The 14,407-nt window shown below is 56.6% G+C and overlaps 1 protein-coding gene across 10 annotated transcripts in view; it reads left to right on the plus strand.

The window, feature by feature from the left end:
- The first annotated feature begins 4,698 nt into the window (after nt 1-4,698).
- Nucleotides 4,699-14,407, plus strand: part of FMNL1 (formin like 1) — a 26,845-nt gene continuing 17,136 nt past the window's right edge. For all 10 annotated transcript variants that reach the window (XM_055090484.1, XM_055090488.1, XM_055090489.1 and 7 more), the window contains exon 1: nt 4,699-4,827. In XM_055090484.1, coding sequence (XP_054946459.1) covers nt 4,699-4,827 — 129 coding nt within the window. The remainder of the gene's footprint in view (nt 4,828-14,407) is intronic.

A 14,407-nucleotide genomic window follows, 5' to 3' on the forward strand; every position in this document is an offset into this window, starting at 1 on the left:
ATATTGGACAGCACAGAGAACAAACATTTCCATCATCGCAGAAAGTTCTATTGAGTTGCTGGTTGGACTAATCCCCTAAAGCTGAACATCTGGCTTACTTCCAGTCTTTAAGAGCTGAGGGATGTTGAGTCCCATCCCTGGGATGCAAGAGAGCTAAGGGAGAACTGCCTAGGGAACGCTGGACCTTGAACCTCAGATCTCGAAATCTTGGAGGCTCCTGCAAGAGAAGCACTTTTATTTGTTTGGTTTTTTTTGGCCGCAGAGCGTGGCTTGAGGGATCTTAGTTCCCTGACCAGGGATCAAACCTGTGCCCCCTGCAATGGAAGCACAGAGTCCTAACCACTGGACCGCCAGGGAATTCTCAAGATGAGGGCTTTTGGGTTTGAGGCAGAGGCTTGACCAGGGCCTGGAAACAAGAGTGACCCATAAGGACAGGCTTCCTGCTTAACCCTAACCCTCTACTTCCCTCTCCAGTCCTACAAAAATGCAGTCCTATTTTCTTTCATTTAATATTTAAGTCCTGTGCTGGGGAGACAGGTTCAGAAAAGACACAGTCTCTGTCTTGAAGAAAGAGAAAGATCATCACCTGCCTTGTGACAAAGACTTTCAAAGAGGCCTCATCAAAAACCAAAAGGCCTGAAAATATCCTCTGTTAGTTAGGATGGTTGAAACAGGTGATCTCATCCACTGCTGGAGGTTGCAAATTGGTGCAAACTTTTTGGAAGTCAATTCCAAATCTATCCAAATTCCAGTGAAAATCTATCTGAAATTTAAAAGCACATAACCTTTGACCCAGCAATGTCATATTTATAAATTTGTCTTACAGATACACACATAAGTGCAAAACAATTATATGTACCAAGATATTTCCTGAAGGCACCATTGTTTAAAAGGCTGACACGCCCTAAATGTCCACTAGGTAGAGAATAGCAAAATAAATTGGAACACAAGCAACCTAAGTGTCCATTGACAGATGAATGGATAAAGAAGATGTGGCACATATATACAATGGAATATTACTCAGCCATAAAAAGAAACAAAATTGAGTTATTTGTAGTGAGGTGGCTGGACCTAGAGTCTGTCATACGGAGTGAAGTAAGTCAGAAAGAGAAAAACAAATACCGTATGCTAACACATATATATGGAATCTAAAAGAAAAAGGTTCTGATGAACCTAGGGGCAGGACAGGAATAAAGACGCAGACGTAGAGAGTGGACTTGAGGACACGGGGCGGGGGAAAGGTAAGCTGGGACGAAGTGAGAGAGTGGCATGGACATATATACCCTACCAAATGTAAAATAGAGAGCTAGTGGGAAGCAGCCACATAACACAGGGAGATCAGCTTGGTGCTTTGTGACCCCCTAGAGGGGTGGGAGGGAGTTGCAAGAGGGAGGAGATATGGGGATGTATGTATATATATAGCTGATTCACTTTGTTATACAGCAGAAGCTAACACAACATTGTAAAGCAACTATGCTCCAATAAATATGTTAAAAAATTATTGAAAAAAATAATAAATTGTGACACATTCCATATGCTGGAAGATTATATAGATTTTGTGGAGGCAGATATTAAGTGAAAATAGCAAGGTGTCAAGCAGTGTGGAATGTGTGCTATCATTTGTGTCACACACACACACACACACACACAAACATACTGTTTGTATATATCCAAAATATCTCTGGAAAGATACATTGTTTTTCTTTTAAACTGTACGCATGTATTACCTTTAAAAAAAAAAATGAGGCACCAACTGAGTAACGGTGAGCAGGGATGGGGAGGGAGGAGATTCCTGGGGAAACCTGCTCAGTCACCTGAGTTCCGAGTGTGCCCAGTGACTGCACAATCATTCCATCGGAGGTGACAAGGCGACAATTCAGAAATGTCACCCATGCTGTGACTCCATCTCTATCACCTCTGGAGGCCTCGCCCTGTCTTGGCTGTCATACCGCCTATGCCCAGCAGGGGGAAGCACAGACCCACCAAAGTATTGGTCTCAAACTTCAAGCATCCCTTCTAGGATTTCCTCCTCTGTGGACCACGATTGGAAAGACACTTCCTGCCAAGCCAACCAAATCTATTAGGTAATAATTGATTAAAATTCCTCCCCCCCCTTTTTTTTGGTACCTTACAGTTCTGATCAGCATGAGAGAGAGATAATGTAGGCTTGTTGGGCTGATCATTTTCCACACGACAGGTCCTACTTAGCCCAGGCTTATTTCCATCAGGCCTTGGGTGGGCAGTGGTTGGCAATGGCCTGAGCAACGCCAGGAACCGAGGGTGCAGGCTGGCAACTATTAAGTCATAAGAGGCTCCCCACCCCACTGGGATTTTCAGCTGCGGGGCACAACTCCCACTCTTGTCCTACCCATTCAAAGAAGTAGTTCTGAGCAAGAGTAAGCACCTGGCACCATAGGCTGACTCTCCCAGTCACTCTCCCAGATGTGTTTAGAGTGTGTCCCTTGCTAAACTGTGAGCAGCCCAAGGACAGAGACTCTTCTCATCTGCCACAGAATCTTCAGGAGTGAGCACGGTCCCGGGCACAGAGCTAGTGCTAAGTAAAGCCTTGTTAAATGGAAAGAGACAGTCATTGAGGAGAACAGGGACGAAATTCTTTAAATAAAAAAGAAAGAAAGAAAGAAAGGGAGAGAGAGAGAGAGGTCTTAGCTAATCTCAAGGGCAAGAATCCAAGGGCAAGACTGTGGTCTGCTCTAGGCTGGAGGTGAGGGAAGTGGGCACAGAATGGATCACCTTCTTCGCACACCCAAGGGATATCCTGCTTTGTCTTACTTTGTGGGTCCCTGCCTGGGGCATGAAATAAGTGATGACATCTCTCACCCACCAGAGGTGCTGGTGACCTTGGCAGAAGAAAGGCTTAAATCAGGTCAGCCTGGGGGAAGGGACTGGCTCATTCCAGGGCCTTCCTTAAGATTAGATAAATTCCCAGATCCTGCTTAAACTTCGGTGGTTCTGAATTTGAGAGGGAAGGCAGAAGGAAGAGGAAGCTATAGTGGAGGGGATATTTATGGCCCCTGCCCGGCCTAGAGAAAATCCAGGGCCCCCGGTCCTCAATGCCTTGATGGTGCAAGGAAGGATCAACTGGGGATCCCCATAAATTATAATAGATGGGAGTGGGAGGAGCAACTGAAAGAGAAAAGCCTCAAATTCAGGCTGGAGATTGTGCCCAGACCTGGGGTTCTAACCGCCCACCCCCCACCCCCCGCCGCCATACTCTCTCATCCTCTGGTCCATCCTGAAGGAGAGGGCCAATGGGAGGAAGGGGCAGCAGCTCCAAGGCATTGTAGATTTTGGAGGTGGGGAGAAAGGAGGCCTGTTTCTGCCCTTTATTAGCTGTGTGCCCTTCGGCAAGTCACTTAACCACTCTGAGCCTCCATTTCCCCCTCTAAAATGAGGATATCAATACCTACCTTCCCTGGTCATTGTCAGGATGAATGAAAGAAGACCTCCGGAAGTATTTCTGTAACTGCCAGACATCAGAGATTGTTATTCGTCAAGGCAAGCGAGAGGCCACCGTAGGTCTCTGGAGGTGACAGCGTCAAGATTTTTTCCCCCTCTGCGGTTCCTGCTCCTTTCCCAGCGTGGATGCTGGCTTTAATCCTCCCGTTCCCCAACACCCGCGCTTCTCCTTGAGACCGCCTTGGTGGTCCCCAGATTTTCGCAGCCTGCCTTTTTCCTTGGGCGCCCCCATTCTAAAAGCACTGGGGATGCCGGCACAGGCGCAGAGTTGGTCCAGAGTGGACAGGTCGCGGGGGTCTCCGCTGGCCTGGATCTGCGCCCCCCGCCCTGCTTTGGGATTCTTATTTGCAGACGGTTCCCTCCGGTCTTCAGCTCGGTCCTGGGCTAAACAGAGGAGGGGAGAAACAAGGGGTGGGGGGCCTGGAAGGGGGTTTCCACCTTCTCCGGCGGGAACCCGAGAGGGGGACGCAGCCCTTGCGCCCCAACGCCGCACCGTCATGGGTCTCCAAGCCGCGCTCGTAAGTGGTGGCAGTCCTCGACTCCGATGATTGCCCCTCCGTCCCCCAGGCCGTGACCCCCTTCACCCAGACCCCGCCAGTCTCCCGGCTCCGAGCGAGCGGGAGCCTGCGGTTCTAGGACCCCGAGGCGCGGCCGAGCGCGCCGCCGCCTCTGCCTCGCCTCGCCTCGGTTGCTCCCGCTGCGGCAGGTGAAGCAGCGCCGGCCGCCCCCTCTGCGGCAGGTGAAGCGGGTCGGTAGCCCCTCTCCGCCACGCCATGGCTGCGGCCGACCCCCGGCCGGCGCCCGGCGCCCTCCCCCGCCCTCCAGCCCGCCCCCCTGGGGCTGGGTGCGTAGCGGCGGCGGAGGCGAAACGCGGTTTGCGCGCACAGGGAGCGACAGCAGAAGTTAGAAGATCGCCGAGGGGGGAGCCCGTGCCGCAGCTTCCTGCCCCCGGCCCAGCCCTCTGGCCCCGGCGGCCTGCAGCCTGACTTCCTCCCCCTACCCCGCAGCTCGCCGCCCGGCTCCTCGGACGGGGCCGCCCCGATGGGACGCCTCGCCCCGGCCCTTGCGCGCCGCTGAGCCGAGCGCCCGCGTCGCCGAGCCCCCGCCGCCGCCGAGAGCCGCTGCCCTCCTCGCCCCCCAGGCCGGGAGCCTCATCCGCCCTCCCCGGGAAAGCTGGATTTCCGAGGCTGGAGGCGCCTGGCCGACTGGGTGGGGACCACCATGGGCAACGCGGCCGGCAGCGCGGAGCAGCCCGCGAGCCCCGCAGCGCTGTCCCCCAAGCATCCCGCGGCGCCCAAGCAGCCGATGCCCGCGACCGGAGAGCTGGAGGAGAGGTTTAACCGGGTCCTGGTGAGTGTGGGCCGCTGTGCGCGGGGCGCGGGCGGGGGGCGGCAGGGGCTCGCCACGCGTCCCCGCCCCCGGGGGCTCAGGTACCGCTTGGAGATCTCCGGCGGCTCGGTGGCGGCCCCTCCAGGGGGTGGGATTGACAGTGGTTTCTTAAAGGGTGACTTAGCACTCTCCCCCCAAAACTTTCTTCTGCAACCGTCCAGTCTCCCTCCCCAAGATACCCCCTACCCCAGCGCTTCTGGGTCTAAAGGTCTAAACAAAAATGTCCTGTGAGGAAGTTGGGAGCGCAGCATGCGGGGGTGGGGGGGCTCCCGGAGTACCCCCTTCCCCACTGCACGCAGGCCCAGCCACAGGGCGCAAGAGCATCTACTTGTGTCTCAGGGTCAAAGGCAGAAGGGGTTATATTTTAACCTCCTGGGAGCTGGAAACTGAGTAGAGGTGTTTGGTCCTGATCTGCTGGTGCCTGAGCTGCTGGGAGCTGGGTTGTCAGATCATGCAGTTGGGGGTGTCTGTGTTTCTCCCTCACTGCATGTCCGGGAGAGCTTGTCTGTGGGTCCTTGTGCATCCCGTCACACCCACTGGAGGGGTTAAGGTTAGGAAGGGTGGGGTCAAGATGGGTTGGTCACTCTGGCTTGGGGTGGAGCAAGAGTCTGGAAGCCCCTCTCCCTCACTGTCACCTGCTCCAGGGGATTGGGGGGGTTGGGGACTAGGCCACCTGGGAGGAAGCCATCAACTGAGCCTGGAGGCATTTGGGATGGATTTGGTGGGTAGGGGCTCTGGAGCAAAGTCAGGGTTCTCTAAGACCTGGTAGAAGAAGGGAGGGGAAATGGCCACTCATTCTCACTCCCCTCTCCCTATCTCAACCCTGTCCCAGGCTCCTTCTCTAACTAATTGCCGGGTGGCCTGTCTGCCGTCAGCTGCCTTGCCAGACCCTGGGTGACAGGCAAATAAGGCCGTGCTTTTCCCCAGAGGCACTTCCAAGTCTGAGCAGGCTAGCACTGCAGGTCTGAGGGTGGGGGCCCGAGGGAGACGCAGGCAGCAGAGCCATGCAGGCTGGTGGCCCTGTTGATTCTTCGTCTCCTCCACCTCCTTGACATCATTTCCCCTCCCCTGGCCTGCCGTGAGGCCCTACTTGCCAGATCCCCTGTGTGGCCCCTCCTCCCAGTTCCTGGAAATCTTGTCTGCTGCCCCCTCCCAGGAGAAAGGCTGGGAGGGATTTGGAGGAGCTGTAGGGTGGGGTGGGGTCTGAGCTGTCCACGTGAAGGCACCTTGCTTGATTCGGGGAGAGGGAGGGACACCTCACATCAGGCTAGTCCCCAAATACCCCACCTCTCCACCTGCTTCCCTTTCCCCAAACCCGTGGCTTCACAAAGCCGAGTTGAGCGGAGCAGAACTGGGAGGGGGAAGAAAGAGACGGACGGTGTCCGGTGGGCCTGAGTTGGTGGTGGATCCCTGAACCTTGGCCAGCCTGACAGGGAGGACACCAGTCTGTCTTTCCCCTTAAGTGTGTGTCTATGGATGGGGGGGGATGGGCTGTCAGGGTGAGGTCCAGGTCCCAGTCCGTTCTCTGTTACACACACCTAATGCGGGGGAGCTGGGTGAATAATTCAGACCACTGGAAAATGCAAAAGTCAAGTGGTGAGGTTCTGATGCCTGGGTAGGACTTGACTGCCATGCTTGCGTTGTTTTTGGCCTTAGCTCCGATTGGCTGCGTCTGACAGTAAGCGCCACTGGGAGTCCCTGAGAACCAGGGCGTGGAGGGTGAAGGCCCAGAGAGGGGTCCGAAGGTGTCCTGGTGGAGAAAGCGGTGGTGGCTAGGCAGAAACCTAGGGCAGCAGCACCCACTGGGGTTCACCGCCCCCCTCCCCAAGGAACCCCAGTGTGTTTACACTTCCCCCTTCTTCCTGGGGATGGATCAGCCTGTCCCATGTCTTGTATGCACAGAAGGCACCCAACCCAAGGTCACTTGGCTAAGAACCTCGTTCTGTACTCCTCACCGTGCCCCGGGACTATACCCTTGGCCCCTGCCTGAGGCTGGCATGGGGTGGGGGAGGTAGGGGGGCGGGGATGCAGATTTGGCTAAAAGTATAGTCCCAGTGACGGGGATTACAGGGAGTGCCTCCGTCTGAGCACTGCCTCCTTGGCCAGAGCTGAGCCCTGTTCTCAGTGAATGTCTAAAGAAGAGGGCTTCCCTGGTGGCGCAGTGGTTACGAATCCGCCTGCCAATGCAGGGGACACGGGTTTGAGCCCTGGTCCAGGAAGATCCCACGTGCCGCGCAGCTAAGCCTGTGCGCCACAACTACTGAGCCTGCGCTCTAGAGCCCGCGAGCCACAACTACTGAGCCTGTGCTCTAGAGCCCGCAAGCCACAACTACTGAGCCTGCGCTCTAGAGCCCACGAGCCGCAACTACTGAAGCCCACGCGCCTAGAGCCCGTGCTCCGCAGCAAGAGAAGCCACCGCAATGAGAAGCCCGCGCACCGCAATGAAAGGGTAGCCCCCGCTTGCCGCAACTAGAGAAAGCCCACACACAGCAACGAAGACCCAGCACAGCCAAATAAATAAATAAATATAAAATCCTTAAAAAAAAAATTAATAAAAGGAGAAGAACCTCAGACTGCTGAGTGGTGGGCCTCCCACCCCCAGGGATCCCGCAGTCTGGAAGGGGGAAGCACAGCCCTCCCCTTGGGATCTAGTCACATGGCCCCAGGGAACCTCTTCCTTTCACTGAAGCTCAGCCCTTTCATCCCTGGTGGGGAGTAGGATCCTGAAATCTAAAACCACTCCGTGGCTTCTGGCTGTGGAACTTGTCTTGTGGGTTAGGGGTATCCCGACCGAGGCGCACTGCCAGACAGGAGACGAGGGTGCTGTTCTCCCTTTCCCCCTGGGCAGCCTTTTTCCCATGTAAGAATGGGTGGTGGAAAAGCTACTTTTCTGAGGAGGCTCTGAGAGAGAGGGGTGCCCTTGCTTAAGTGGTGGTGGGGAGGAAGAGCAGGTTGATCCAGGGTTTCCACCTTGCAACAGTGCAGGAGTGATGGCTGCCTGCCGCAATGGTGGGAAAACCTGCCCACCAAGCTCCATGCTCTCGCCTCTCCTACGCCACGCTGAACGCTGGGTGTCTTCCAACCTCTTCAGGCCTTCCCCTGCAGGGGTCAGGGTTTGGGGTGGCAGGGCACTCTTTCCAGGCCTGCCAGAAGTGCCAGGCTTATGGCCTGGCCTAGGACACCCCTGATGTGTCTGGGCAGGGAGGAACCTGTAACTTTGGGGCAAAGGGGTCAAGGGAAGGTGCCGTGATGTGCTTGAGGCCAAGTGATGCTACCATTCAAGAGGAGAGGAATTTACCTGATGGGGCCTGGCACACTGGGGTGCCCTTAGCATGTGCCCAGGGTGGTGGGCACTTGTCCAGGCTGTGTGGGGAGGTCAGGGCAGTCCCTGGCAGGGTGTGGATGCTGGGAGTCCTGCTTTTAGCTGGACTCCTTCCCCGCTGGGGCTGGGACTGGGGGTGAAGGGCAGAGGTGGGTGTCTCCATTCTGAAGGCTGTGACCGAGGCGCTGCCTCCTCTGGGGTGGGGCAGATGAAGTTTGGCGCATGGAGCTGTGGGTCGCTTAGGCCCTGTGCCTCCCATCTCTGGGGTCTCGCATGGAGGATCCTAATGGGGTCGTGGCCCCGTGTCAGAGGCTGGGCTGGGCAGAGGCCGTGGGGTGCCGTTCCCAGCAGGCAGCGCCGGCACGTGCTGCCCCTGGAAACACAGGGATGCGAAAGGCATGACTCACAGTGACATCTGGGACCAGTTGGCAAAGAGCTGGGGGAGATGGGCAGGAACAGGTGGCGCTGCTCTTGGGGTCACCTCTAAATTTTTCCTGGGAACATGGAGCCCTGGAAGGTGGCTCAGCCCTCCCTGCCTCTGAGAAGGGCAGGGGTTACTCACAGGAAAGGCTGAGTAGCTTCCTGGGCTTTGGGGTCATGAAATTTGGGAGTTGAGTTTTGTCTTTGCCACTTCCTACCTGTGTGACCTTGAACAAGTTACCCACCTTCTCCGAGCTTCAGTTTTCCTCCCGTGTAAAAAGATAATAAAAATGGTAGGGCTTCCTGGTGGCGCCAGTGGTTGAGAGTCCGCCTGCCGATGCAGGGGACGCGGGTTCGTGCCCCGGTCCGGGAAGATCCCACGTGCCGCGGAGCAGCTGGGCCCGTGAGCCATGGCCGCTGGGCCTGCGCGTCCGGAGCCTGTGCTCCGCGGCGGGAAAGGCCACAACAGTGAGAGGCCCGCGTACCGCAAAACAAAACAAAACAAAAAAAAAAAAAAAAAAAAGTATATTCCAGGGACTTCCCTGGCGGTCCAATGGTTAACACTCCACATTTCCAATGCAGGGGGTGCGGGTTCCATCCCTGGTTGGGGAACTAAGATCCCTCATGTCGTGCAGCGCAGCCCCCAAAAAGAAAAGGGTATATGCCAGCCTGCTAGGATTGTTGAAGGGATTAAACAGAGAGTGCTTAGCACAATGCCTGGCGCGGAGCGAGTGCTCAATAAGCAGCGTCCACTGTGAGGACGGGATGATGTTGGCTGATCTGGTCCTCTTCATCTTGGGGCCCTTCGAGGTGAAGGAGCCCAGACCCTGCCTCTTCTCTCCCCCAACCTCCGTTTCCAAGACCAACCAAGGGTGCCGTCTTTCGTCTTCAGCGGTCACAGGCCAGGCTGCCCTCCCTGCCATCGCGCGGGTCAGCCACAGAGGGGTCTAGATGAAAACTGCCTGGTGGCCGGAAACCACGAGAGGGAGGGCCCACCTCCCCTGGAGGGTGGGGCAGCGGTGCAGTAACGGTAGCTGTGTGCACATGCGGAGGGGAGGGGAGGCCTCCACTTCCCTCAGAGAGAGGGTGTGCTGGTGAGGGGGGGTTCCCCAGTGAGTAAGAGCTCAGTGTGGGCAACAACAGGAAATGTAGGGTGCTGGGTGGCAGGAAATGGGGCCGGCTGTTCCTGGTTCCTCAGACAGGCACGAGGGCCAGGGTGTCTGCAGAAGACCCCTGGGAGGCCAGGACCCATGTTTCTCATTGCTCTGAGAGCTCCTTCTTCCGAGGAAACTGAGTCTTCTTACCAGCTTGCCAGCTAGGTCACCTTGGGCAAGCAGCTGAATGGCTCTGTGCCTCAGTTTCCCGTTTGTGAAAAGGGGATTATAATAGTATCCACTTTGTAGGCTTGTTGTTGAGATTTAAATGAGTTAACAGATGTGACGCCCTTAGCATGGCACCTAGCACGGATTGAATGTTTGGGGGAATATTAATTATGGTTCTTGTCGTTATTCTCCTACCAGCCTGGATTATAAGGGCAGTGCCTGCTGCCCTGACTCCTACCCTGCTTGCCCTTGTTCCTGCCATGGGGACCCTTCAACCCTGATGGGGTTAGCTTTTTGGGGTTCTTAGCACCCTAGGGCCGGGTTACCCCACACCCTCCTCTAAGCCTGGGATTGCTTATAAGAGCCCTAGAAAATCTATATACCAGAATTTTTAAAAGAGGATAACATTGATTGTTTTTGGAGATGCCCGGAGAGCTCTAAAACCAAGCTTGAGGCCATGTAGAGGTGGGCAGGGGAGATGGATGGGGAAGTGGGGCGGGGGGGACAGGGCTGGCTCCTGGACCCATCAGGCTGTGGGAATGCCTGTGGGGCTGATCTGAGACGGGCTGGTGCCTAAGTTCAAGGGCATCCTGGGGCTTGAAGGGTTGGGCTTCCTAGGGAGAGGGTGGGCGGGTGGGTTAGGATGTAGTCTCAGCTCAAACTAAAAGTGAAACTGGAGGGTGTGACTGTGTCCACATGTAGCCAGAGCCCCTTCAGTCTCCAGGGACACCTGCCCACATGTCAGTGTTGGGATGGGGGGCGGCCTGCAAGGGACTGGCCTTGGGTGTGCAGGGCTGGAGGCCCTTCTGACACACAGAGAGGGGGCAGGGAAGGAGGAAAATGATCCCCACCCATTCTAATAGGAGGAGCAGGGAAACAGCTCCTTCTCTTGGCCACACCCTGAGAAGTGAAGCCTAGCTCCCTCTTCGCAAAGTGTGAAGGGCAGCAGCGTGTGGGAGCTGGAGGCTCAGTTCATTTTTGGCCAAGCCTTGGAGACAGGTCGGCTTCTCCGAATGTCTTCACCAACTTCTGTCTGCCACACCGCCCTCACCTTGGGGTCTTCAGTGGACTCCCCTGACCACCCCCAACCTGTGACATGCCTCTTCATAGTGGTACGTCCCTGAAGAGTATTATTACGTCAAAACACAGCTTCTAACCTAGGGGCAGGACAGGAAAAAAGACGCAGACGTAGAGAATGGACTTGAGGACACGGGGAGGGGGAAGGGTAAGCTGTGACGAAGTGAGAGTGTGGCATGGACATATATACACTACCAAATGTAAAATAGCTAGCTAGTGGGAAGCAGCTGCACAGCACAGGGAGATCAGCTCTGTGCTTTGTGTCCACCTAGAGGCGTGGGATAGGGAGGGTGGGAGGGAGACACAAGAGGGAGGAGATATGGGGATATATGCATACTCATAGCTGATTCACTTTGTTATATAGCAGAAGCTAACACACCATTGTAAAGCAATTATACTCCAATAAAGATGTTAAAAAAACAAAAACAAACAAACAAAAAATACCCACACAGCTTCTCACTGAAGTGTTCCCGGGAGCCCTGTGAGTCTGAGGCAGGAGGGAAGTGTGCCCATTTTATGGAGGAGGAAGTTGAGGCTCAAGGAGACAAAGAAGCAGTCAGGCTAGGTGGGCCCAGAGCCTGGGTCCCCTGAATCCTGCTAGGGTTCCTCCACATCACAGCCGCCCCCCCCCGCCGCCACCTGCCCTCACAGGAAGCGGGTGTCCCCCCCACCCCCCCTCCCGCCACGCACACCTGGACTTCCTGGTCCTTCCCTGTCCCATCTGAGGGCCATCAGCCAACCTTCTGCTTGTCTCCCAGTCCCCAGCCCCATGGCGCTGCCTCCTTGCTAAGGGCCCCGAGTCTGGGGGTCTGTCACTGTTTCCAGGACGGCCTCACCCCACTCTGAGCGAGTGGCATTGCTGGTCCCTCTCCTGCTCCCTAGGGTACCCGTCTCCTCTGTGGGCACAGCCGAGGAACAGCTGCTAATTAGTGCTCAGCGCTGTCAGAGCTATTTCTGATTTCCGAGCCTAAATTTAGCCCGTCTGGCAGGCTGGCATGTAGGCTCGGGGGCCTGAGGAGGCCCAGGTGGGGAAGGGGCAAAGGGGTGCCCTGCCCTCCACCACTGCTGGGACGGGGCGCTGGCCCAGCAGAGACCTCCCCCTCCCCAGTAATAACCGCGGGCTGAACTGGGGGAGTGGACCTGGGCGCTGGTTCTGAGTTGGCTTAGGGCTCAAAGTCAGCCCGGCTCCCCTCTTTCTGGGTTCGTGACCTTGGGCAGGTGACTAAACTAATCTGTGCTGCACCTGTGGGATGGGACTAATAGCAGTGCCAATAATGGTGGTGAGGGTGGAAGGCTGCCATCTGTGAGCAGGGCTGGTAAGCCTTTGGGCAAAGCTGGCACCACAGTTGTTGGAGTCATTATGATGATTAGTTGCTGTCTCTAGAAGTGCCACTGGGGCCATTCCTGGAGCCAGCAAGTCCCCAGGGTGGGTGAGGGCCCAGAAGGACCCATGTCAGGAAGCAGAGATCTCCTCTAAGGCTCAGCTGCTGAGCCATCCCCCTCACTCCTCTGCGCCCTCCTTCCCCCGCCACCACCTCCTCCCCTGCGCCGCAGGCATCGCCTGGCCTGCCTTCTCTCTCTGCTTCCTCCTCCCCCCTCAGCCTTGGCCCCCACCCCCACCTCGGCCCTGCTCCGCCCTGGGTCTCTGTGGGGTGGGGATGGATCTGGAGGGACCAGGGAGAAAGAGAGAGAGACAGAGACAGAGAATGGCCCCAAGGAGGCCTCCCTGGCCAGGTACATCCCTCTCTGGGCTCCAGGGCCCCTTCCTGGGCAGTCTCTCCCATGGGGCAGGAGCTGTCCTGGCTGTTGGCAGGTTGGGGGAGGGCAGCAGATGAGACCGCAGGCGGTTTCCTCAATCTGGACTCACTTTCGCAACGGGAGAGAGGAATGACATATCGCCATGCCCAGCCGGCTCAGGGGAGAGGGCCTGGTGGATGGGCAGTTTCACCTCTCAAGTGGGGCCCCGGCTGGAAAGCTTGGGCAACTGGGGCAGAGGGTACCAAGCTTCCTGTTGTCTGGGGCCGACCTAAGGCAGTGATTTTCGGAGTGAGGTCTGGCCAGAGCCCCAGAATTAGGCCTAGCACCCGGGAGAGGAAGCTGGCTGAGAAGCCTTGGGTGGGTGTGGTCCTTCTCTGCTCCAGCTGTGGCCTCCTCTCAGGGCCATGTGACTGAGGATGTGTAGTCTGAGCCATCAGAGCTGGTGACAGGGGCCTCTTCTACCCTGGGCTGGGGCTCCCTGGGGCTCCCACATCCCCAGTACAGACTAAGCTCCTTGAGGGCCAGAACTGTCTTTTGGAGCCTGACATATAGTAGACCCTCGCTAAACCTGGGCTTTACTGAATCGGGGTGACCGGCATCATCTGCTGGTTCTCTTAGGGAGACACGCCAAGTCCTGGGGGTCCAGGGAGCTCCTAGTGCTGGTGGCACCTGGTGATTCCATAGCACCAGGTGGGACACTAAGCCTGTCCTGTGGGGAGAAGTTTGGCAGGCACATTGTACCCTTGTCATCTGTGGCTGGAGTAGGAGGACCCAGGCAGAGCAGTGCTGACCTTTCTTAGCTCTTGAGGGGAGTCCCAGCCTGAGCCACCAGCACCACAGACCCAGCGTGCTGGCTGCTCTTCCTGGTTCCTGTAACTGGGTGACCTTCCCCTGGAATCCACCTGGGCCCTGCAGCCACCACGCACCTGCTTGGAACTCCCTGCCCATCTGACCTCATCTCCCTCGGCCTGTCTCGAAGTGACCAAGTGGGAGGGGGCTGGAGAGGGACGGGGGCTGCTGGCTGCTGTCCTCGCAGAGGCGTTGTGGTGTTTGTGAGACACTGGTGCCCTGGGCTGGGACCACATACACGTGTTGTTTGGTGGCATGTGGGAACGGGGCACAGTGCACGCCTGGCCACACTTGGGCCTGGCCAGAGATGGGTCCCTGTTAGCTTCCCATGCAAACGGGAGAAGAGATGGTACCCCCTTATCACATGTGGGGAAACGAGCCCAGAGGTGCCTGAGGTCCCAGGAAGTTAGGCTGCGAACCCACGCTCCTGCCTCCGTGCCAGTTGTGCCGGGGGGGGGGCGATTTAGGGGTGACGGAGCCCAGGCCCTGGAGTCAGGCAGACTTGGATTCAAATCCCAGTGTCACTTTCTAGCTGTTGGGCCTTCAGAAAGGTGCTCCATCTCTGGGCCTCGGTGTTCTCGTTGGCTAATGCTACTTATTTCCAGGGGCGACGTGGTGACGGGACTCATATGAATGACAGGCCTACTAGGGAGTTGGCCTCTAGTGGGTTCCCTGAAAATGCCCGTGCTCCTCTCCCCCTCGTGTTAGGGCCCCAGACTCAGCATCTTTTTTTCTTTCTTTTTTTTTTTTTTTTTTTTTTTTTTTTTTTGGGGTACGCGGGCCTCTCACTGTT

The sequence above is a fragment of the Physeter macrocephalus genome, chromosome 14, assembly GCF_002837175.3.
Source record: "Physeter macrocephalus isolate SW-GA chromosome 14, ASM283717v5, whole genome shotgun sequence".
NCBI lineage: Eukaryota > Metazoa > Chordata > Mammalia > Artiodactyla > Physeteridae > Physeter > Physeter macrocephalus.